This window comes from Onychomys torridus, chromosome 13, assembly GCF_903995425.1.
Source record: "Onychomys torridus chromosome 13, mOncTor1.1, whole genome shotgun sequence".
Classification (NCBI taxonomy): Eukaryota; Metazoa; Chordata; class Mammalia; order Rodentia; family Cricetidae; genus Onychomys; species Onychomys torridus.
In genome coordinates, this window is record NC_050455.1 from 12,673,762 (window position 1) to 12,698,300 (window position 24,539).

At 37.3% G+C, this 24,539-nt stretch overlaps 1 protein-coding gene across 8 annotated transcripts in view; it reads right to left on the reverse strand.

Annotated features, from left to right (window-relative positions):
• Positions 1-24,539, reverse strand: part of Nol4 (nucleolar protein 4) — a 330,500-nt gene that overhangs the window by 47,068 nt on the left and 258,893 nt on the right. For all 8 annotated transcript variants that reach the window (XM_036204832.1, XM_036204831.1, XM_036204834.1 and 5 more), the window contains one exon: positions 16,977-17,090. In XM_036204832.1, coding sequence (XP_036060725.1) covers positions 16,977-17,090 — 114 coding nt within the window. The remainder of the gene's footprint in view (positions 1-16,976; positions 17,091-24,539) is intronic.

Below are 24,539 nucleotides of genomic sequence, written 5' to 3' on the forward strand. Positions count from 1 at the left end.
GAGGCTGACTTCAGTTTGGTGGAGACATGGCTTGTCATTGAACCCAGAACTTGCTGGTATGTCTAGTCTGAGACTCCTCCTCTGCTTAATTAGCATTGGAATTTTAGGGGCACCACACCCACTCCACTAGGTATTCACTGGGCTCTTGTTATCCTGGCATGGGGCATGACACTTGCCTGGCCAGGGCATTACCAATTGAGCCATCTCCTTGCTACCTACATTTAAAAAAATTTACTATTTGAGAATTTCATACAGGGTGCTTTAATCAAATCCCTCCTCCCTAACCCCTTATGTATCCATCCACCAATTTTATCTCCCAATTTCATGGTTTTTGTTTGTTTTTAATGCATCAAATTTTCCTAGTGATTCTAGTATGTGCGTGGATATAGAGCATTCCAATGGAATGTGGTTCTATTAGCAGCTCTCCCAGAAGTCAAAAGATATCAAACAAAAGCCCAGTCCAAGTACAGGCTATGTCCCTTTGAGGTTGCATAGACCCCTTCCCCAAACAATACAAGCGATTGCCATTTTCTACCTCAGAAGTAGAAGGGAAGATAGGACCCCTGCTGTGGTATGTCTTTCTATATGCTGTGAATATATGTTGTTCCAATTGGTTAATAAATAAGCTGCTTTGGCCTATGGCAAGGTAGCTTGGAGGTGGGTAGAAAATCCAATGAGAGAAAAAGGAAGGAGAAAGGTGGAGTCCAGAAAGATGCCAGCTGCCACTGATGGAACAGCAAGATGCCAGCACACCAGTAAAAGCATGGGACATGTGGCAAGACATAGATTAACAGAAATGGGTTAATTTAATATATAAGCGCTAGCAAGCAAAAGGCCTGTCATAGGTCATACAGTGTGTAAATAATATTAAGCCTCTGGGTGATTATTTTATAAGCAGCTGTGGGACTGTGGGGCTGGGCAGGACAAGAGAAAATTTTGACTGCATACCCCTGAAGACACTACATACTTGGGTCATAGGACATGGAGAAATCAACCTGATATTGTCCCTGCCAGCTGCATTTGAAGAACAGATACTGTGTGTGTCCCTTGAGATACAATTTTTAACCTGATCAACAATGACAGCATAATGGGTTGCATAAATGTTTGTTATATTAAAAAAAGAACAAGACCCCACCACCCAGTGTGGTGTTAAGGGATGTAAATCAGTTACCACACCCAATGTTCCTGTTCCACTTAAGCTTTTCAGTTTTCACTTCAAATGATTTGTTTCTGTTGTGTTCTTGATTTCTATCATTTTTTTTTATTTTGAAAATTTCATTTTTTATGGGTTTGTCTATACTACGAGTGGGAGGACAGAAAAGTGAGGGAGATATTAGTCTCCTGCTCGTAACACAGAGTTTTGATAATGCATAAGTGATTGCATTGACCCTCCTCTCTTCTTCACATATAAAAACTCCATGATAATTTGTAAATATTTTCCGTCTTGAATGGAGTTAGAAGTGATTTTATGTTTTGCATGCAGAGTTCCACATTAGGTATGACTCATGAACACAAACCTTTAGTATATTGATAATATCTTCCCTTTATGTGTACCTAACACATTTGCATACGTGTGAGCATTTTAAATGTAACTTTAAGTAGCTACCTTTGTATACAGTTTTCAGGTACAGAATATACATATAGTATATAAATGTATACATGCATATATTTCTAAAAAACAAAGTAAATAAAAATGTCATATAGACACATTATATATTATTCTGTAAGAAGGTCATATCTATTTTCAAGAATGAAAATATTTATTTATTTATTTTTTTAGCAGATTTGTTTAAAACTACTTTCTCTCTAAGGAGCTACGCATTGGAGACACAATGTCTACTCATGTTATACATTCTGCCAGTCCTTCAAGGGCACAAAATTACCATTGCCTTTAAAAGTGGATCTTTCATGAAATGTATATTTGAAGCATATGATCAGAGCTGAAGAAAGAAGATGGCTGCCATGAGGCTTCATCTCCATCCCTGTATATCGATGCTCTAAAGTGCTCTATTTGGTGTAGAACATCTTCCATGGCCTGCAGTAGCATTTATAACAAACTGCTGTATTCAGCCTGCTGCTATGACAACTATCCAGGGGCAGTTGCATCTGCATCTGCATCTCCCTATAATTGCTTTGTCAGAAACGTAATAGCTGCCTTCTTTCTCTTGCAGGCAGTGAAAAGCAACAGTGGCCAAGAACTATATGTTGAGGCATTCTTTGTCTGTTCCATGCTTATACTCTTGGTTCCTACCATACTGTGTGTGATTTTTTCCCTATTTGGTGCAAAGTGATATTTACTAGGTTGCCTCCTGACATTTGAAACCGCAGCAGTAATGTGGATGACTAACTAATTGTTCTTGGGCTTAGGTACTCTTAATGTTAGTGGGCATTTTGTAGAAAGTCTCTTTTTGTCCCTAAGACTGAGTATTTGTCCTGCCACATCTAGCTGACATGTAATTATTATTAAATGCCTATCCTCATTCTAATATGAAACTGAGTGTCTTTGGGGCTCAGAGTGGCAAAAAAAAAAAAATCAAGGCTGTTTTAACCCCACAGAATGATAAAAATCATAGAGTCAAACACTATTCAGAGAGACACCTGGAAGCCATTACAGTGTAGCTGAACAAATGTCAGGCACTAAAATACCTTGTGCTCAGAGTTATTCCTGTATAGTGAGGTAGAAAAGGGACTTCATTGTATGTACCAATGCTTCATACAGGAGGTGCATCTTCCAGCAGATACACCTTGAGGTGAATATATAATAAAGGCCAGGTGTGAGGCAGGGGCTGGGAACAGCTGGAGAGAAAGTGGGTCTGCTAATGCAAGAGTTAGTTAAGATCCACACTCAAACACCTTCAATCCATCCAATGTCACTCAGGAAGACACATCCAGAAGGCACTTCTGATCTGCCTCTGCAACACTGACTTGTGAATAACAATAGCAATGGCATGCATATTACTCTGTGTCTGATAAACCCAAATACAGGAATATACATGCACACAAATTTGAACTCTCAATGTAGGTATGACACTGTGGGATGCTTTGCCTCTTCATGGTCTGTTTTTGTTTTTTTGTTTTTTGTTTTTGTTTGTTTGTTTTCTGTTTTTTGTTTTTTTTAACTGCTAATTGAAAATGATTCTAAAAGGTGAAGACTTTAGAATTTAAGTCTGGACCTGGGCATTTGAAGTGTTTGACAGATGTGGCTACTAGAATATGAATAATCATTAAGTGCTAGTTCAATGTAAATAAGTACAGAAAGGGTCTTGCATTTTAGGAATTGACTCAAGGTGGAACTTAAGAAAATTCACAGACGATAGGATGGTCTCAAGGATAACTTGAAAGCCTTCTTGGACTTCACAAACTGGTTTCATAGGCAGTAATTAATGGTATAAAGATGCAATTGAATTAAACTAATGTGGCCTTTGGAGTTCTGAACTCATAGTAATATTCAAATTCCTGCATGCTGAAAGCTAAAATTCATGAAGCATTCTGATCTTCATTATTCAGATCATTACCACCAAATCAAAAGGGGGATGGATCTTCTGGACTGGATCTGTCTTTTGTTATCCTTTTAAAGGGAAACTATGTTTCTAATAACATAAGCAATGAATCTCTGAAAAGGCAGGGAAAAAATAAGGAAGGGAGGAAAAGAGAGAGGGCAAGGGACAGAAAACGTAAGCTGAAAACTAACCTTTTTTTGAATGTTATTTTCATAAAAAAGAAGTTGGTTTTTTATTTATATATGTAATTATTTATTTATTTTTAATGTTGTTGTTATCATTATTATGTGATGCTAATGACTGAAGCCTGTGCCATGCTTCCTGTGTGCCAATGGTATATGTGATGTGTGTACTTGAGTGAGCACAGGTGTGCTTGTGTCATGCTGTCCATACGATAGTCAGAAGACTTTTCCTGGAAGTGGTGTCTTCCTTCCACTGTGCTGAGGCAGGTGCCTGGCTGCTGTGGGTATTTTTCTGTATGCTGTGAATATGTGTTGCTCTGATTTGTTGATAAATAAAATGCTGATTGACCAGTAGCCAGACAAGAAGTAAAAATGGGATAAGCAGACAAGGAGAATTCTGGGAAACAGAAGGCTGAGGCAGTAGTTGCCAGCCCGCTGTCCAGGGAGCAGCATGTAATGACACACAGGTAAAGCAATGGAAAACATGGCGACATATAGATTAACAGAAATGGGCTGAGTTTATGGGTAAGAGCTAGTCAGTGGTAGGCATGAGCTAATGGCCAAGCAGTTTTAATTAATATAAGCCTCTGTGTGTTTACTTGGGTCTGAGCGGCTGTGGGACTGTGGGGTTGCAGGGTCCAGGCAGGACCAGAGAAACTTTAACTACACCTGGCTCCTGTACTTCATACTCCATGTAATCTGCACCAACATGCAGGTGGATTCTCCATCTCTACCATCCATCTCACCTTAGGTGTTGTGGGACTACAGGGGTGTGCCATCATATCCAGCTTTTTCACATGGGTTCTGAACTCAGATTGTCAAGTATAGCAAATGCTTTTTTTTTTTAAACCAATAACCCCTCCCAAGCCCTGTAATATACCACTTCATTCTTTAAATGATTTGTAAAAAGAGATCCTTCTTCTGAGAATACGTTTGCAGCCTCTGAGCTGTAGCAGCCCACATAGACTCACAGGACACCTTGATACTTCCACCTCCCCACTCTATTTTCCAAGGGCTTAAATCAGGCTACCTTCCTCTTCTGCCTGCTCAGATACTCCAGATGAAGACAGATTTTCTGTCCTCTTTTCTACTGTACCCTGTTCAAAACAATAATTAGCCAAAAGAAAGACATTATTATTGAAAAAGTTCATGTCTATCTACTTGAATTACTTGAGGGTTTTCTTTTCTGAAACAGAAGGTTTTTGCACACATTAAGATATTTTATGACTTCAGTTTAATACTTGGTTGTAGCCCTCTTTCATCGTTGTCTTTCTGGTCTCCATCCAGAAATCAGAACTACAATATATAGTAAATGACACTTAGATTTTCATAAAGGAATCAGAAAACACAAAATTTAGAGACAAGGAAATGTCATATGTTTGTAGCTGCTAAAACATCCCACTACATTTTCCTAAATAAAGGAGCCCAGAAATTTTACAATAGGAACAGAAAATTACTCAGAAACTGGTTTATCTTAAGGAGAAATCTGACTTGATGCACCACGCCTGGCTTTACTTCCTGATGAAGGTGCCAGTAATGATAATAGAAAACCTCTTTTCAGGGAATCCTAACACACTGAGTAATAGTTTCCGTCTGTCTCGTTCCTGGAGTATGGGTGAGGGTTAATGCAGGTGCCAGGTAGAAGTGTAGGAGTCACTGTGTTGTCAAAGTCAAGTCATTTTTTCCTCAGAATTATTGCTAATAAAGTAAAGGACATGAGAGGACCATAAAGATGAGCTTCCTGAGGCTGGAAACTTCAGAGACTTGTAATACACTAGTCAAAAAGGCTGCTGTATGAAGACCATCAGTCTTCCCACACCATTATGAGAGAGAAATCATCCACAGAGGCAGAGCACCAACTGAAATAGACATCTGCTTGAGAACATGCTTCAGAGGATTGCTTGCTCATCTGCAGTGCCTAAGCCTACCGTCACTGCTCTAGTGGTACACAGTAGGACTAGTCACCGTGAGCTAAAAGGACATAGAAAGACTGACGGTGAAAAATAATTCTTAACGAGGGCTACCCTTACTCTACTTCAAAACCCCAGCAATGTTCACTCAAGTCTCAGATTAAGACTGACTGCCTGTACACTGTGCATCCCCTGAGGCTACCAGTCTCATTGTATGTACTTCGTATGTGGTGTCAAGGATCACGAAGTCTCTTTCTTTGAAAAATATTATCTGATTTTCTGAGCTTTGATATCCTCTAACTTCATAACAGATGTGTGACTCTAGTGCGGTTTTCCCAATATGTGTAATAGTGGCCCTTCTCAGTTACTAATGGCTTGTAATGTATATAAATTAAGGGGAAAGGATGGGACAATGAATGAACAAATTACAAGATAAAAATGAATTTATTTGTCACAAACCATTCATCATTTCTCTGCTAAGCCTGAAAGATTAATCATTTCTCTGCTAAGCCTAAAAATAGCTGTTTTAAAATAACTTTAACAAAGTGCCTTGTTCATGGAGAAATCAGTCAACTGTGTGTTTCTCTGGCTTTGACACAGAAAGCATATCAATATACTATGCTGAGTTTCTGTGTCTAAATTCAAGCCACCTATTCATCCTGTAGAGTGCTATCCACCATCTTGCAATTGAGAACATCAAAAACTAAAGATAACCCTAAAAATAAAAATACAATTTTCTATTTAAATATGTGAGAATTTTCCATGAGGCCAGGAAATGAAACAGTAAATTAGGCAAGTTATAGAGAAACAAAATAATCAGAAAGTGGGGCTTGTGAACAGCTTCCCAAAGAATTCAGAAAGATAACACAAAATAAGCCAAGTTGCTGAGCTTCTCATTGTCCTACCCGTCCAAAAGAGAATCAGTTTGATCTATGTGTGCCTCACATTATTTTTGAAGACAGACAGAACAATATGGCTACATTACCATTTTGATACACATAGATTGGTGTGTGTAGAGAAAAAAAATGAGTGAAATTATTTATTTATTTATTTATTTATTTAAATAAATTTAATTAGTTATGTAAGAAAAATGAGTAAAATGATACACTTCAAACAGAAATAAATTCACCTTCATTTTTTAATGATAAAAATTATCTGATTAATTTAGTAAAACTAACAACTGCTTTTTGATACAAAATACCTCTAAGGTAGAATAGTAATTTCACATGTAGCTATATGGACATAAACTATTAGAAATATTCTGAATTAACTGAGCTAGGCTGTGGTAATAAAATGGCATTTCAATATTACTTGTGTTTATTGTAGAAACATTAACAATAAACATTATTTATATGATTATTTTGTTGTAATTGAACTTTTATAATTATTTTAGGCATATATTCCAAATTGTAATATATAGAGAAAAACAATCTGGAAAAATACAGCATATGAGGAAACTCCACACTGTGGGAGGAACTAAGCTTCCCTAGACCTGTATGGACAGGCACTCTCTTACACACCTGCTTCTGAAACTCTGTAGACATGGTAAGTCATCTTCTTTACTGCTCCCCTCTGGCAGGCACTTGGTGTATGCATTATTTCACAGAGCACACCAGAATCCTGTCCATCTACTTGGCATCCGGCTCCATGCCCTACCATTTCTCATCAAAAATACCGAGCTGAGGTAGGGAAGTGGCTTCATTGATGAAGTGATGCTTGCCATGCAAGCCTGTGGACCTGACTTTGATCCCTTGCATCAATGTAAAAAGCCAAATGTGGTGGCACATACCTGCATTCTCAGGGCTGGAGAGGCAGAGACAGGTGGATCCCAGGGGCTGGCTAGCCAGCCAGTCTAGCCAATTGGTGAGCTCCAGGTTCAGTGAGAGACCCTGTCTCAAAAAATATGATGGACAGCAGTTGAGGAAGACACCCTACATTAACCACTTATCTCCACACACATGTATGTTTATTGTACACATGTAACACAAATGAACACACACATACACACATCCCAAGCTCCCTTTATGGAGAATACTGTTTCTAGATATTAAAGGACATCTGTTTGCTTGGAAATGCTCCTCATGTCAAGAATATGTCTGGAAGATTTCCTGCCAGTCAACATCTTCCTTTCTCAAGGTCTAGTTGAAATAGTTTCTCCTCTTGAGTCCCTCCCAAGTGCTCAGAAAGATTTCACAGGACTCTCTAACTTGGTGGCTCTCAACAATCCTCCACACAGTGTACCATCTGTGCTTTGCTGACTTTTAATGAGATGAGAACTTATTGATGAAAATAATGCCTTAGCTAGATTCAATGTGACAGTTACAATGACTGCTTAATAATTTTCCAGAGTTAAAAGTCCACTGTTATAAAACACCAAGCCAGGCTAGGAGCTCCTTGGCAAACTTCTCCCTCTTTTCTACACTGGCTATACTTGTCTATCACACGGTAATGCATATGGGCCAAAGAAATCATTTTAGGATGGATATAGAAGTAATTTTCATCAACCATTCTTTATTGAGAGAGATAATTTAATATTTATGAAAATTTGTAGTTCAACAGAAAATTAAAAAAAAAAAAAAAACAACCTGCCAGTAAAAAAGTTATCATTTGTGAACACAAATTGGAATTCATTTGTATTTGAAGTCTAGCCATTATCAAGCTAGTGCTGACAGGACATAAGCAATGCAGTTCGTTTGCTCACAAAATACTAATAGTTGTGGTCAAATATTTTTCTTTGCAGAGTTGGTTCAAAATACCATTGGCAGCATTTCACTCAACTCTCATGAAATGTGAATAACGAACTCAATTTTTAAAACATAAATGGAAAATATGTAGTGTTGTCTCTGTGTGATTTTTATATTCCATAAAATGTTTTCATTACACAGATAACTTTGTTTTATCTTAGTTGAGTGGATCAGGATGTAGGGTATTATGTAGCGATTTACTCCAAGATTCTAACATTCCAATCTGCAGGGAAACTCCTCAAGACAGGAAATGAAGAACTCTCAATAGCTTCAGGAAGTCCCTCAAACTGACCAGATTCTCCAGGCTCCTCCTTCCCTAAGATGTATGAGCTTTAAAGACTCCTCAGAGTCTCTCCTGGAAGAAGAGAGCAGCAGAATTGTCTCAAAGAACAAGGACTGCCTGGAAGAGGCTTGGGCCATTTGAGGCACCTGGAAAAGACAGTGTGTGATCTGCTGAGCGGCCTGCAGGTGTTCAGCTTTCATGAGCTGTCACCTACCCTGGTGGGCCCTGGTGATGCAGCTGTTTTTTAGTCATTTCTGCTCCTGTAAGTAATTCCAATAAAACTCATTGGTTCACTGAGTTGGACTTTGATGGCATCACACTTTGGTCTGTCATTGGTTCCTGGTCTGGGGTGAATAGACATTTGTTCCCATCTCCCCAGGAAAGTCTATCATACAACATAGGAAGAAGGAGGAGTATGGGGAGTAAGAGTAGGCTGTCAGCATTGTGTACTTGTGTAAAACTGTCAAAGAAATTTGACTAACAATAGATGTGTAATGGGATATAGAGAGACAGCTCAGTGGTTAGGAGCACTTCCTGCTACTTTACTGGACCTGTGTTAAGTTCCCAGCACCCACATGGCAGCTTAGAACTATCTGTAACTCAATTTCAGGGGATCCAGTGACCTCTTCTGGACTTCATGATATCAAGCATACAATATACATATCATACATGCAGGCAAACATTCATACATAAAATAAAACATACAATTACACCTTATATATTTATGGGCTGTGAAGTAGTGGCACATGCCTTTAATCCCAGCACAGGGGAGGCAGAGGAAAGTAGTTCTATGAATTTGAGATCAGCTTGTTCTACAGAGTGAGATCCAGGACCACCAGGGCTACACAGAGAAAACCAGCCTAAAAAGTACTATTTCCATAGATTAATTCTTTAAAAATTTGCATGTGACCATTTCTCAATTCTGGAACGAGGATTTTGCCATCACAAGTCTTTGGATTGGTTCTCTAATCTGCCCAGCACATTTTACTTATAAATTTAAGCCCATAATGTCAGATCCAATTGTTAGTGACTTTTCTTCTATGAAAAACACCTGCATTCCTATGGGAATAGAGGGTTAGAGGCCATGTGAGTATATAGATGTTTCAGTACAAACCTATCAATACAAGGAAGAGCAAGACTCCTACAGCCCCCATGTACATGTGCAAAAAACTCATGGACAGATTCATTTCAGAAGACTTTTGGGATTGGCATTCCCTTGCCATTCTTTCTGCAGAGGTTGGACTTTGTAGTGTCCTATTGTGTAAAGCAGGTGGTTGAAGGACAGGAGACCTCCAAATTAGAAAAGATTACCAGTGTATACTAGGTGACACTTAAAATAGTCACATTGTGAATAATAGCTATAAATGGACCTGAGCAAAAATAAAACTGGAATTAACATTCACGCGTGACTGAGCTTCTTGACTGAGGTCTAACAGATATGGCCACTGATACTCAATGACCTCAGCCTTATCAACCCAGCAACAGCAGTAAAACAAGAATGAGAAACAAGAAAACTAAAGAACTTTCATCATGTTTATCTTATACCATATAAACGTCTTCCTTGGAAGCTCTATAAAAATTAAAGAGAAAAGCACAGAAGGAAAATTCATATGAACAAAACCGACCGACAGCTAGAGGGTTTGGAGACTCAAGTTCAGTCTCTGCAAAATGGGAATTACAGAGAGGGTGGTACTCACAAAACTTGAAGATTTATGACTTAGTCCTGCATTCAAGCCCTATGCGATCCCTCCCCACTAGCAATGGAGACAGTGTCCCAAATCTTGGGGACAGTGTAGAGTATGTGCTATTGGTATCAGCAGAGGTAAGGGTGGGTTTGCTAAAGCCTGACACACTCCATGCAGGATTGTGTGACTGTCTTTGTTCCCACATGGTTTTCACAGTCCAGCCAAAGATCCATGTGTCTAGCTAGAGAGCATATTTTGAATGCTTGGAGGCAAAAACTTAAAGAGACTATTAGGAATTAATCAGAGGTTTTAGCATCTGCGTTCACATGTGTATTATCTTAGGCTTGTTACCCTGTGCAAATGTATAGACTAGGGCATTGTTTCACTTGGAATGTTAGCATCTTTGGAAAATGTGTCTAACTGACCCATCAACTTGGCACTTGGCCAGGACCAGAGGACAGTTTAGCCTCTGATTCTCATGAATGTGACATAGCGGTGCAAGCACCTGCTGATTTCCTCATCACTTCTTGTGCCCCAGTGTCCACACAGCTATACATTAAGATACTCTTTTATTTCTATTACTATGCTACTTTATTATTTTCCTTTAAGGCATTGTTAATATGAACATTGGAGGACACTATTCTGTAACTGTGATCATAGTTAAATTTAATTTTTATATCAGGTTTTAAAGGGAGACATTACAAGGGTAGAATTCTTCTGTTTATTGATACTTTTAGGAGCCTTGGGGATTCTTTCCCTTCATAATGGTGCTACTTGGAAATTGTCTTAGAAATAATAGGCAAGATGTCCTTTTACATGAAGATTGCATTAGAATAAGTAGAACCCGCCCCTAGGAATCTATGGAAAAGAATTCATGAAGTAATAGGAAGCTTTCCAATAATCCCAGAAGATTCATAGTGACAGAGAAGATCCTCAGAGAGCAGACAGAATGGGAGCCATAGTGTAACTTTTTCAACATTTAAAAAGTTTTATCTATGAAATTATAAGAGAGGGGAGAAAATGGGAGAAGAGGAGGGAGGGGAAACTGTGATCAGGATCTAAAATAAATGAAAAATTTTAATTAATAATTTGTAAGAAGCAAGTATGCTATAAAAGCAGGGACTGGAATGTTCAGTAAACATTTCTTTATTAATTTCTCAAATTGTAAAATCCATACTTTATGACTAAAAATACCTTAAAACTTTTAAGTCAGTATGATCATCAAATGCAAGATGACTGATGTAAAGAGGAGTGTCTTCCCAAGCAAGCCTGTGACTTTGGGAAAGTTTTTCAATGGCTCTAAACTTTGGTTTATCCAGTTTAATAAAATATGACAATTTCCTTGGCCATAAGTCTAAGATGTCTCCAATAAAGCTGTATCTTTTCATGTGTCTGCTATTAATATTCATATTAATGAGGACATCAATGCCTTGCAACACATACTTTACCACACAAAGCCAAAAATATCATGAAATATAAAATGAAGTACATTTTACGATATTGTCAATGGGGCTTTGTTTGCCTTAGGTAGTATATTTCACCCTATAGATAGAAGAGCAATGTTGAAATATATTAAAAATTTGAAAATACAGGTATTTCTCTAAAATATTGTAAGAAAGCAAAATGCCTGGAGTGTAAGAGAGACTGAGGATGCCTAAGAACAGTGACAAGGAGATATGCACTAGCAGACTCAGAAAACAGGTTTCAAGTCAAATCTCAGTTACTAGGTCAGTTTGTAATTAAATCAAAGAATCCACTGAAAATATAGCTTTATGGTCAATGTATGGTCAAGCTTTTATCTTATGGAAATAAAACTGCAGAAATGTTGAAGAGGCTTCCTATCACAAAACCTGTTCCATGGGCCTAGGGACTCAGTATGTAAAACATTTCCCTGGAAGCATGCGGACCTGATTCCCAGAGCCTGGAGCACCTCCAGCACTCCTAAACTAGGATGGGGGCAGAGAAAAGCAAATCTCCCAAATCCCGTGGGACACCTAGCCTGGTTTATGCAAAGGTAGATAGCAAAGAAACGTTGTCTCCAGCAAGGGAGAAGGTGAAGTTGTCCTCTGATCTCTATAATATTCTGTAATACAGACATAAATGTACATACATACTCATCAACACACCATAGATACACTCAGGAGGGGATTTTAAAATGATGAAATTGTCTCAGTCTGTATTTTTGGTAGTTCCCAAATGTATCCAAGACAAAATAAAATGTATTAAGATTCTCTTCACATTCATGGCTACAATTCCAATGTTTGCACCTGTAATGACATGTCATCTAACAACAGGACCACTTTCTAGTGTGCCAGAAGACCAAGGGAAAAAGCATGAAGAAATACAGACTTCAGTAAATGCATCACCGTTAAATTAAAAAATACAATAGCAAGGAACTATGGTCTTTCTAGACATTTCTAAGTCTTGATCCAAAAAATTCATGCAGGATTTCTGCCACTAATTTTTTTAGCTTAGTAAAAAAATCAGTGTTTAGCATTTTATTATTCTCTTCCTTTACCTTTTATTAGATCAAAGTAACCAACCAACATGCCAACCCCTCCCACTGGGTTTTTGAATAGAATCAAAGGTGTTACATCAGAGTGAAGCATCGATTTTTCCACCTTTCTCAGTAACTGCACAAGGGGATGTCCCCCAGCATCCACTGCTTTATCTTTCACGAATGAGAGTTTCTAAATGCTGCTGGGGAAACCACCAACCATTTAAGTTTAGGTGAACTCTCCTTTAGAACTACCAATTAATGTAATTAGAAGGATGGAAGCTATAAATCAAGAAAGTCATTATTTCCAAACTCTTAATCTTAATCATTGATCAAGCATGTGTGACACTCCTCAAAAAAACTCATATAAAGTTGACATGGGTAAGAAATAAGCAAGCAGCTAGCGGACAGTGTCACCCCCTCCCTTTCTCCTCCAGTATGTTTTTTAAATGCACTCTGACCTAGATAACATTCAAGTGTATTTCTGGTAGTACTTGCCTATAACCTAACATACCACTGAACAAATGGGGCCAGCCTGGGCTACAGAGCAGGAACTTTGTTTCAAAGGAAAAAGAAAGCAAAACAAACAAACAAACCCAGAAGAAAAACTCAAAGCAATAAAGAAGGGGAAAGAGCAAGACAGACACAGGAAAATTTTCATTAAAATTTTCACTGTCAGAGACACGAAAACGAACTCTGGCGTTACTTTTTTTTTTTTTTTTTTGAGTACCCACCCAAACTGAGGGAGAATTTCTCTTTCATCATAAACAAATTCCAGATTTTCATGTGCAGGAACAGAAACCCTGCATGTATCCTGATGTGTGTGGTGATTCACTTCAGTTCTGTGAACTCAGATGTTTGATGAAGCTCTCAGCTCCGACCTTGCCACTAGCTGGCTTCAGGCCTGTGCTGCATAGAGTTGTGTGAAATGGACTTTTGGAATAAAGAATTTAACATATCCATAACACCTTTTATGTTCATAGCTCAAACAGCTCCATAAAAATCCAGTTAACTCATCAAACATCATAAACTATGAAGGACATACATAATTAGAACTCACTATGTGGCCAGCCATTGGTAATGAAGGTTCAGGGTGGGGCTTAACACAAAAACCTTTCAGTTTCTGAAATGTTATGCCTTTACTTCAGCCAGGGGCTGATGGAAAACCTCTAAACCATGGGTAAATTCTAAGAACTGTGAGTTTGGTTATGGATACACACAGAAAGCATGATTTCAATGCCAAGAGCCCAAATAACTAAGCATAGATTTGGATCCAACATCAGAGCTATGTTATCAATGTCAAGGTGGAAGGAGAATGATATGTAGTAGTCTTCATGTGTTATCTCAGATGATGTGTAGTAAGAATGAATGGTTTAGAATTTTTTGAAATGCTAATTATATATGCTGTACTAGCATTCAGGGTGCATAATCAGGCCCTGGCCTTTTCTTGGGGTACATAACTAATGAGAAGACACTACACGTTACATGACTTCAAATGTGCTTCCAGAGAGCTTAAGCACATAGGTGGTTGTTTTCATACAGTTTCAACTTTCGTGTGTCTCCACACCTCTCTGGACCTCCACTTTATGTTTATGAGAACATTACTACCAGTTTCATAGGGTTGTCGTACTTGTAATGTATCTAATTGATTTAGAAAAAGATAATAAAATACAATTGATTCATTTAATTTCATGTGGATATATGTACGTGAAGAAGGCTATCAGAAGGCAACCTTGGATATTGTTTCCTAGTGCTATCTACTTCTATTTTCTGTTGAGGCAGAGTCTCTCACTGGTATGTAACTCCCCAGACAGGCTAGTCTGTGTGGCCAGAGAGCACCAGGGACCTGCCTTTCTTACCCTTCCAGCTTTGTAGTTACTAGTCCATGCCACCCTGCCTAGTGTTTTTGCTATTGCTTTATTTTGTTTTGTTTGTAGGTTATAGGGATTGAAATGAGGTACTACAGCTTGTAAGGCCAGTGCTTACTGTTTGAGCCATCTTCTCAATCCATAGGTCAATGATTAAAACATTGGCTTCTTACTCATTACATCCACCCTGAACCTCCCAAACCCATTTAGGGCTCAGCAAGAATGTTTCTATGTATACTCATTTCAAAGTAGTCAACTTTTCATGATACAACCACCATGTTTTAGCAAACAAAGAAAATAGAATAGAAAATTTGAGGGGAGATTCAAGGGACCACAGGTACCCACCTATCCCAGTATAAAGAACAATAACAGGAAATCTCATTCCTAAATATTGCTGATAGTTTTTCTTTAATTGATGGGTGCTCTAAAAAACAAATACTAGTTTGATTTAAATGCCTTCAATAATGACAGCACAAATGTATTAGTAAAGAGCAAATGACTACTGAAGTAAGTGTGATATTTCTACTACTTGAGATAATCAAGCATATGGTGCATATATACTAAACAATATATGAAGTATAAAATATACTCTTCTTTTATGCATAAAGACTTACCAAACCACCACAATAACTTTATGATATATATATGCCTTTATCTGTTTTACAGCTTGAACACACACAAGTATATAACCTGACAAGATGGATACTGTAGTGTGATCTTATAGATAATAATACAACATGAATTTGTCAATTTTCATCGAATATGTGTGTTACTGAAACTGTGCAAATACATTCTAGAGTCAGTAGGTGGTGCATGTGGATGTACATCAAGCAGCACAGTGCTTTCAATTCGAGAACTTTAATATTTTAGATATCAGAATTAAGACCTTCTCTCAAATGGACTTAGTCCAACTATTGATGCTTATTTCCAGTTTCCCTCCTTCTGAGGTAATGGCAAAGGACCTGGAGAGGAGAACCTTACAGCAGGACCTTATAGCTGCTTGCTTTGTTCCCAGAAAAATGCTTAGTATGTAGCACTCTCATTTTTAAGGTGCTTGTATAACTCTGAGAATTAGTACTGTTACAATCATTATTTCTCAGGAAAAAAACTGAGGCACACAGGTCTGACCTAGCTTGCTGAAGGCTGTCCAATCCGCTATGGTAGACATGAGAATCAAAATGAGGTATAGTTATTCTACAGCTGCATGTGCTCACCATGATGTCAGATGGCAATGCATATAGTACTGTGTCCCACCTTATGATAAATTTCACCATTATAATGATAATAAATCATCTAAACTGAAGACAATAAAGCCCAAAGTGGCATTTTCAAATAGTTTTTATCCAACATTGATACTGCATCTTGTTTTAACTACAGGCTTCATTCTTTGCAATGCTCAGGACTATAAATACATAATATTTAATAATAATCAATGCATAAAATAATGTCATTCTGAAACATTTAAAAGATATTCTAATCTTGAAATATAAATCCTCTTTTGCTTGCTTGGGAAAAATAATATTGAACTAACTATTTACCCCACAATGACCTCGGCTGCAGTAAGCAGGATGCACCCATTTTATTTATAAAATTTTAAAAAATCAGAATAAAGCAAGCCTTTGTTGATAGTATATAATGCAACACACTGCAATTTAGGTCTTTCACCATGGATAATTAAGAGTAGAAGACAGAGAAGGGAGAGAAGTCGATTTGGTAGATAAGAAGGAAGGACAGGAAAACACAGAAGAACTAAAAGAACCACCAAGAGAAGCAAATGTGCACACGTTCCACTGCACAGCCAAAGCCTCCAGAGTAGAGCTTTCAGATATTAACTAAGAGGAATAAGGCCAGGACGTGAATATCCATTAGATTAGGTCCCCACTTCAGACTTTCTAATCTTTCAGAGATTATCTGTACTTTGATTACCATCAGCATAATCTATTGTCATTGGCAGTATAGTAATGCCACTACCACCAGTCTAGAAATATATGTCAGTACAGACCTGACAGCACTAAAGAAAGGTTCATTTTCATTACAAATGAACACATTTGAGTCATGATCATAAACAACAAGATAAATTTGAATAATATGATAATCAGTAAATCAGAACCTCTTAGCTAGCCATTACATTGATGCAGGAATTTTAATTCAGTTTTGCTATTGCCCCTTTTCACCATAGATTTTTTGTGTTTGGTATTCATGGGTCACCAGAGCATAGCATTTTTCAACTCCCAGTTTCTACGAACAGAAGTCTGTCTGTGCGTCAGATCCATTCACGAGTCTGCACTCCTCCACACTCCTCAGTACCTGGGGTTTATCCAGACGCATCCTCTTGGCAGCATTTCTGCTCTCGCTTTCACAGGCTGAAGCCAAGATACTCTCTGCCACTGCTGAAGTAAGGTGGGAAGGAATAGGTCGAGACTAAAAAAAAAGAGAGAGAAAGAACATGAAAAATTATCAACAATATCATGAACAGACCACATGTCAGAAGAGCTCAGAAGGCCATCAACATGGGCAGGAGAATCTATTTCAATAGAGGAAATGGAAATTGTAAAGATGAAAAATGAAAGCTAGTTAGAGGTTAGAGCTACAGCTGCTACACAGAGCTGTCGTTCATTCCCTTGTCTCCGTTGTCACGGGTACTTATTCAGGGTCATTATTTGGAGTATGAACAAGCAATGGCAAAACTGCTGACCATAGTTTGCAAATAAAACATGCCCTTCAATTTTTTTATGAACATGACAATGCTGCACACACAAACCAGAACAGAAACCAACCAACAGGGCTGTCCCAAAACAAAACAAGCAAACAAAAATTAACTGACATCACACCATGCAAAAAATCTGGATTAAAAAAAAGTGTGTGTGTGTGTGTGTGTGTCTGTCTGTCTGTCTGCTGTCTGTCTGTCTCTGTCTGTGTATGTCTGTGTGTGTGTGCAGCATATGCACGCACGGAGGCCATGGAATCACCTCAGATGCTCGTCTTCATCTTCCACCTTGACTGAGAAGGTCTGTTTTATCTCTGTGTTTGCCAGGCTAGCTAGGTCCAGGAGTTTCCATGCTATCTCCTGTCTATGCCTCCCATCTTGATATCAGAACAATGTAATTACGAATGTTTTTCCCATGCCCATGTACCAAACAATCATAATGTGAATAGTGCAAATGCTTATTGAGGTTCAATTTGATGAAGAATACATACAGTTAAAGTACCTGGAACATTTCGCACCTTGGTTAAATACAAGATAACTGAACCAGCCACACAATGATTTCTGTATACCCAGGGTTTTGTTTTATGTGAGATTATTTGCCTGTGTGTTTAAATCCATGTTTTCTTTATTTATTAAATATGAATGAGTTTATATTAATAATTTTATAGGCACATGTTGGAAAATATATCTTCTACATAAGCTACATAGAAATTAATTAATCTTCTAACCTAGCTAATTATAAAATGTGGGCAACTCTCCAGATCATTTACTATAATCATTGAAAAGATTTTTATTCTCTTTTCACATAATTACATGTAAAACCATCTAAGTGAAAGATGAAATACTTAATGAGATAGCACATTTTTAATTAAGATAACAAAAGACAGATTTTTTAAAACCACATGAAAATTAAATCACAGAGATAATAACAAAATAGTGGGAAATTGAAAAAAAATATGTATCCTGGAAGCCTTGCATGTATTTTAGCATGTCACTTCAGGGCTTTCAAAGCCTCACCACAAAATTTGTAAGGCTATTTATTTATTTTTGCATTAGAAATATCATCATGTATGTCTAAGCACAAGTGTATAAGTGCCAGGAAAAACATGGAAATCAGCAGACAACTTCCAGAAGCAGATTCTCTCATCCACTGTGGATTCAGGGCTTTGAACTCTTTTCACTGGGCTTGTGCATAAATTCTTTACGTAGGGATGATGTTGCTAGCCTTGCATAGATATTATTTATTAGAAGTCTCTCATATGATTCAGGCCCTTTTAACTCTGTTAGCAATCTTGAATATGCCTTTATTGTATGTGTCTCATTTTACTGACTTTGTTATATAAAATATGCTTTAGGAAATTGAAATACAAAGCTTTTGTCTGAAATAGTACTCTAGAACAGCTAAATTCAGTCCACAGTGTTTTAACACATAGAGGAAGGAATTTCTGAGGTGTTGCATTTTTGGAGTTTTTTCAAATGCTTCCTTGCTATTTCCACTTCTAAACCATACTCCATGGATCAGAGGGAGAGGTGGCCTCAGTCTTTCTCTTCCAGTACTCTGAGCTGTCTGAGATGATGGCTAGACATCTGACAATTAAAGAACCACGAGGTTCAAAAGTTACTTTTCCAAAATAAAAGGAAGAGAGAGCCCCTTAAACAGTCGGGAGAACATGACAGATGTATTTCTGAGGAAAATTATGCCAGGCTTTTTGCCTTGAGAACCAAGAGGTTCAAATGAGGCAAACCCCGAGGGAAAGTTTGTCTCAAAACTTGTATGGCTTCATTTCACTGTCTACTTTAAGAACGGAAAACACACTCTAGCACATCATCAAATATATGTTGAACCATAAAATCAGTCCCCCAATAAATAATGACCACTGCCTGGCAAAGCATTGGAGTCTAAACTGTATGGAAATCTTATCTATACCCTTTTCTATGGAACTTCCTTTGAGGTAAAGTTACAAGAGAAGTGGAAATAAAAACATTTCATTATGAAAATAGAAAATATATCATTTGATATGAAGCTGGTATTGTTTAAATAGGTGTTAGGAGTTTATGAAAGTCTATCTGCACTATTAGATTTTCATCTGGTTCCAGGAATGAAACTGATAATCTCAATGACATATCAGCAATCTTCTTCTTAATATAACCAACAATAGTCACATGGCACAGGGTTACATGCTTCTGTTTCTTATTATTTTTATATTTCCAAATTAGATATAAAAAGTTATAAAATTTAGTAAGTTGATGGGATTTCACTAATGAACATGCAAGTTTCTTAAATATGTGTTGAGTATGTTTTATTTTGTTTGTAAAAGTTTGTTGAACAGGACATTTGTTAGACATCAACAGAAAGTAAATGAAATATTTTTAGTTAAAATTATTTCATAGAGGGTTGGGGATTTAGTTCATTGGTAGGGTGCTTGCCTAGCAAGCACAAGGCCCTGGGTTTGGTCCTCAGCTCTGAAAAAAAAGACAAAATTATTTCATACAAATTCTTTATTTTTTTTAAATGAAGAATTAAGCCAGAGATGTGGCTTTTACTCTCAGAATAAAAGTTGGCCTTCAAACAAACTTACATAATTTTCTTTAGAGAAAATCATGGGGTGATATGATATGGTCTTTCCCGTAGGTTTGACTGGTCTACTCAGGCACAAGAATGAGCTCTGCTTGAGTGGAACAAATTATCCTTTTAAGGTCACCTGATAATTGTAAGTCTCAGACTTGGGGAGAAAATTAAGTTCAAAATTAAAGCAATTGTAGACTCTTCTAACTAGTGGGGAGATAAGAAGACATACAGACACAAGATTCAATGTTGCTCACACATAAAAGACAGAATTTTGAAAATTGAGCTGTTCTAAGTTTCTTGTAGAACTGTAATGTGACAACTATAGATGACCTTTGAAACAAAGTTATAGACAGTTTGTTTTCCTCAGAAGTCTGAAGAAACTGGCAGCCAGATAGATTAATTTGCTGCCCGAGAACCAACAGATTTATGTTCAGAAGGCTTCCTGGATTCCAGTTCTCCATTTTTTCTTTTACATTGTATTGTAATTAGTACTTCTAAATGATCAGTAGTTAATGAAATAAGAAACTATTAAAAACACTTATCTGCAAACTGATGTGCTGCTCCAAAAACAAGAAGAGAAAAGTCATCCTATGCAAATTTGTATTAAAATCCTGTTTTATTCAAGATCACTGGACAGAATGGCAAAGGAATTAGGAATCCACAGTGTGAAATGTTTTTAAAATCCTCAAGTCTCAAATGTATAATCTATGTGTGTTTCTAAGCAGAATCTTATGTCATATGAATACAATTTTGAGATGATTCTCAATAATAATTCCTATTCAGAGCTTAGGATATTCATAACTTAATACAGAAAGCTTATATTCATCATCTAATTTTCTAATCCTTGAGAAAAGTACTTACATTATTCTACTTTTAGAGAAAGTTAAATCAAAGTTTGAAGAAACTGCATGACTTGCCTAAGTCCATTAATCATGAGGATTCACTGGGATTCAAACATGTATGATGTAAAATTGTAAATAACTTATAGTAAAGAATTATTTTCACTTCACAATTCCAGTGAGATAATACAAACTGGAAGGTGGATTATTATAGCTAACCTCATTCTGTTTCTAATCAAGGAATTCATTAGGGCTTCTCTAGCATCTTTATTTTTGGGTGATCCAAATCTTTGCCTTACACTTCTCTACTAATTCCTAAATACTATGTTCTACCACAATCTAAAGTCACAAACTATTAATGTTGGATTAACCAGAAGTGCCAATCAATTACTTCACATGAACCATGTGGTTGGGCTCTGTTTCATGCCTGCAATGAAGGTGCAGGAGATTATTCATGAGCTAATAATTCTAGAAAGCCCTTTGCTTCTAATACTGGTGAGTCAATAGCAAAGTTCTCAGTGTCCATACATAGCTCAGTGATATTTCATCTAATGACAATATAGCTCAATACAGCTAAGGTTAAAACCATTGGCTTGATTTCCCTTCACAATTTGTCTTTTATCTACTTCCCAGCTCAGTTATTTATATCAAGAAGGTGAGAAGAAAATGGATCCAGGTGGTATCTTATCAAACAATGTTCTGTGGTATGAAGTGTGGGCACAATGGTAACTTGAATCCTCTGTTCTGTCATCATACTTAACAGCTGATGGCTGATTCCAATGGTTCTGCTCTACTTGGGATGTAACTTCAGAATATGCTAAAGGATTTAGTCAGATTTCAACAGTAGCAAAGGCTAGATTTCTAAATACAAATGCTTACATATAGTAAATGAGCCAGGATCAAAGCACAAAGAATCCAAGGAAGAATTTATGAAAAACAGTACCTCTCCTGGTGAATGTGATTTTAGTAGACATACTACGTGCCATATGTATCTCAAAGGAAGATTTCTGGAATGATTAAAATATAGACAAATTCACATTGTGTGTGTCTGTGTGTATGTGTTGTATACCTGTACCAGAAATTTGCTATTTCTCCCTACTGCAGGTGAGATAAGCTCTTAGTAATTATCTCCTCATAATTAACAGTAAATCCCAACTGGATCCCAAGTTGAACTTTCCTCTGCACTGTTCCTGCAGTCATAATTATCTAGGTTAAAATCAGTGGGGTTGTGTCACCCGACAGATGGCTGAATGGTCACACAGAGCTTTGGAGATGGAAAAGTCATATTTTAATTGGAACTTAAGATGTGATTTCTGTTGGCACCGTGGAAATGTATCTTCTTTTTCAGAACCTGGGGAAGTGTATCAACAAATAGTGCCAATTTTTAGCCGTAGAACTACATATTAACCAACCTCAGGATGCACCGGTGATTGAATATACATTTAAGCTACCGTACAATCACAATTATAAAAAAGTTTTAAAAAATCAAGAACATACATCTACTTATGGGTTAATGTCGCAGTGTTCTCTAGACTCTGCTCTTTAAATGCAGCCTGATTAAGTATTAAACAAGACCACATGAAGAAGCAACTACAGCATCCACCAAGGTTGTAAATAGAATGCACTCTCCAAGACACTTCGAGAAAGTGATTCAGTGATGAAAATTTAGGAAGCACATGTGAATTAAGATTTTTCCCTTCCATTCTGGTTACTTAAAAAATTCATAAGTTTGATATGAACACACAGTTTCCTCAAATAGTATTTCAATGCATAAAGGAATAATTATAAAAGCTATGCAAAAAAAAATTAAGCTCCAAAAGACCCATTTATTTGCAGGGATCTATGGTTTATCGACATTAGTATTATAGAGATGACATATTGACTACATTGGACTGACCCAGGTATTTGTCAGTAACTGCTTCGTGACTTGATTGCTCTGAGCCCCTCTACTAGGAACTGTTCTTTTTAGTTTTATATATCACAAAACTGAGATTCAGTCAACGTCATTGGTAATCTTGACTGTCAGTTGGACTGGATGTAGAATCATCTAAGAGACGTGTCTGGGCATGCCTGTGAAGGTGATTCCACGCTAAGCAGGAAGAACTGGGTGCCAGCATTCATCCCTGTCTACTTCGTTACTGTAGATGCAATGTCACTAGTCACTGTACATCCCCAAAGCCATCTTCCCACGCCATGAAGGACTGTATCTCCTCATTCTGAGCCAAGTTAAACCTTTCATTTCTTCATGTGATTTGTGTTAGGTATTTTGTAATGGTGATAAAAGTAACTAATGCAGTAATTAAATAGCAAATAGGAATATCATGCCATAGTGCATTACAGGAAGATGACAAGCCAATACCATCTTCTTTTATTCAACAAATACATTTAATGAGTGTTATCTCTAAGTCAGAAAGTATAAAATTCAGAGACACACATAAACTTCAATGGTTATGACTTCCATTTTAGCTTGTGCTAGTACTGTGCCTAGCATACAGCTTTTATTACATCAGCAATAGATTTATAATCTGTCTTCAGAAATTCTTAACTAATATAGACAAGTTTTTCAAAACATTGTAGTAAACTTATTTGACAAAATAGATATTTAATCTTTCTTTTTTAAAAAAGATCTATTTATTTATCATGCATACAGTGTTCTGCCTGCATGTGTGCCCACATGCCAGAAGAGGGCGCCAGATCTCATTACAGATGGTTGTGAGCCACCATGTGGGTGCTGGGAATTAAACTAAGGACCTCTGGAAGAGCAGCCTGTGCACTTAACCTCTGAGCCATCTCTCCAGTCCGATATTTAATCTTTCTTATTGCAAATTTCTATTAATGTTTTGAAACACTGAAACAGTTGTGTTTGTGTTATTTTCCTGGGGTGCACACACTCTGAGTGCCATTCAACAAGCAGAGTTGCACTCCACCATGGCCTGTGGTCTGTGTTGTTTGAAACCTGAACTCCAGGTAACTTAAGATTTTAAACCAAGGCTTGTGAATGTGGTCAAAATAGTAGTTTGACAGTCCTTAATAGTGTCCTTAATATACTTTTGATAAAAATGGCAAGCAACAGAGCCCTACTGATCTCACCTGGCCTCCTGAGTTTTGGTCAAGAAGTTATGGAAGCTCATTGATTAATTCCCAGTGACTGGCAAGAGATCAGAATATGACTTAAATAGATGAGGTGAGTCAACATTCTTCCATGGGACTGAGACTCGCAGTTAGAGGATTGCTTTTAGGTTGCAAGTTTTCAGAATTGCTGAGGACAACATTTCTAGCAGGTAGAAAGGAACTGTCTGACAGATAAAGTACTACAGAGAAACACAGCTAAAAAAAGGGGGGGCATCATCTGTGGGCCAGGGGACTGTGGGGGAAGAACTAGCATCATTATCCTAAGAAAATTACTTTGATTAATTTTACAGAAATTTAAAACTACATTTTTTAAACAAAAGTGGAATATAAAACAATTGGCATTTTGGCTTTTAATGTAAGTTCAATTTTTGTTGTTCATTTTGATGTACTGGAACAGTGCTTTACTATAGTGGATGCTGGCCTTGAGTTTGCAGCCACCCCTCTCCCATGGCCTCCTCAGGGCTGAGATGACTGGCAGGAGCCACCACATGTACTTCAAGTAAAAGCTTTTATTTATGAACTAATAGTTCATATGTCTTGACCTTGATTTTTGAATATTTTTGAATATTCTTGGTCATGAATAATCATCTTTCATAAAGAAATTGAAAATTAATGTCTTGCAG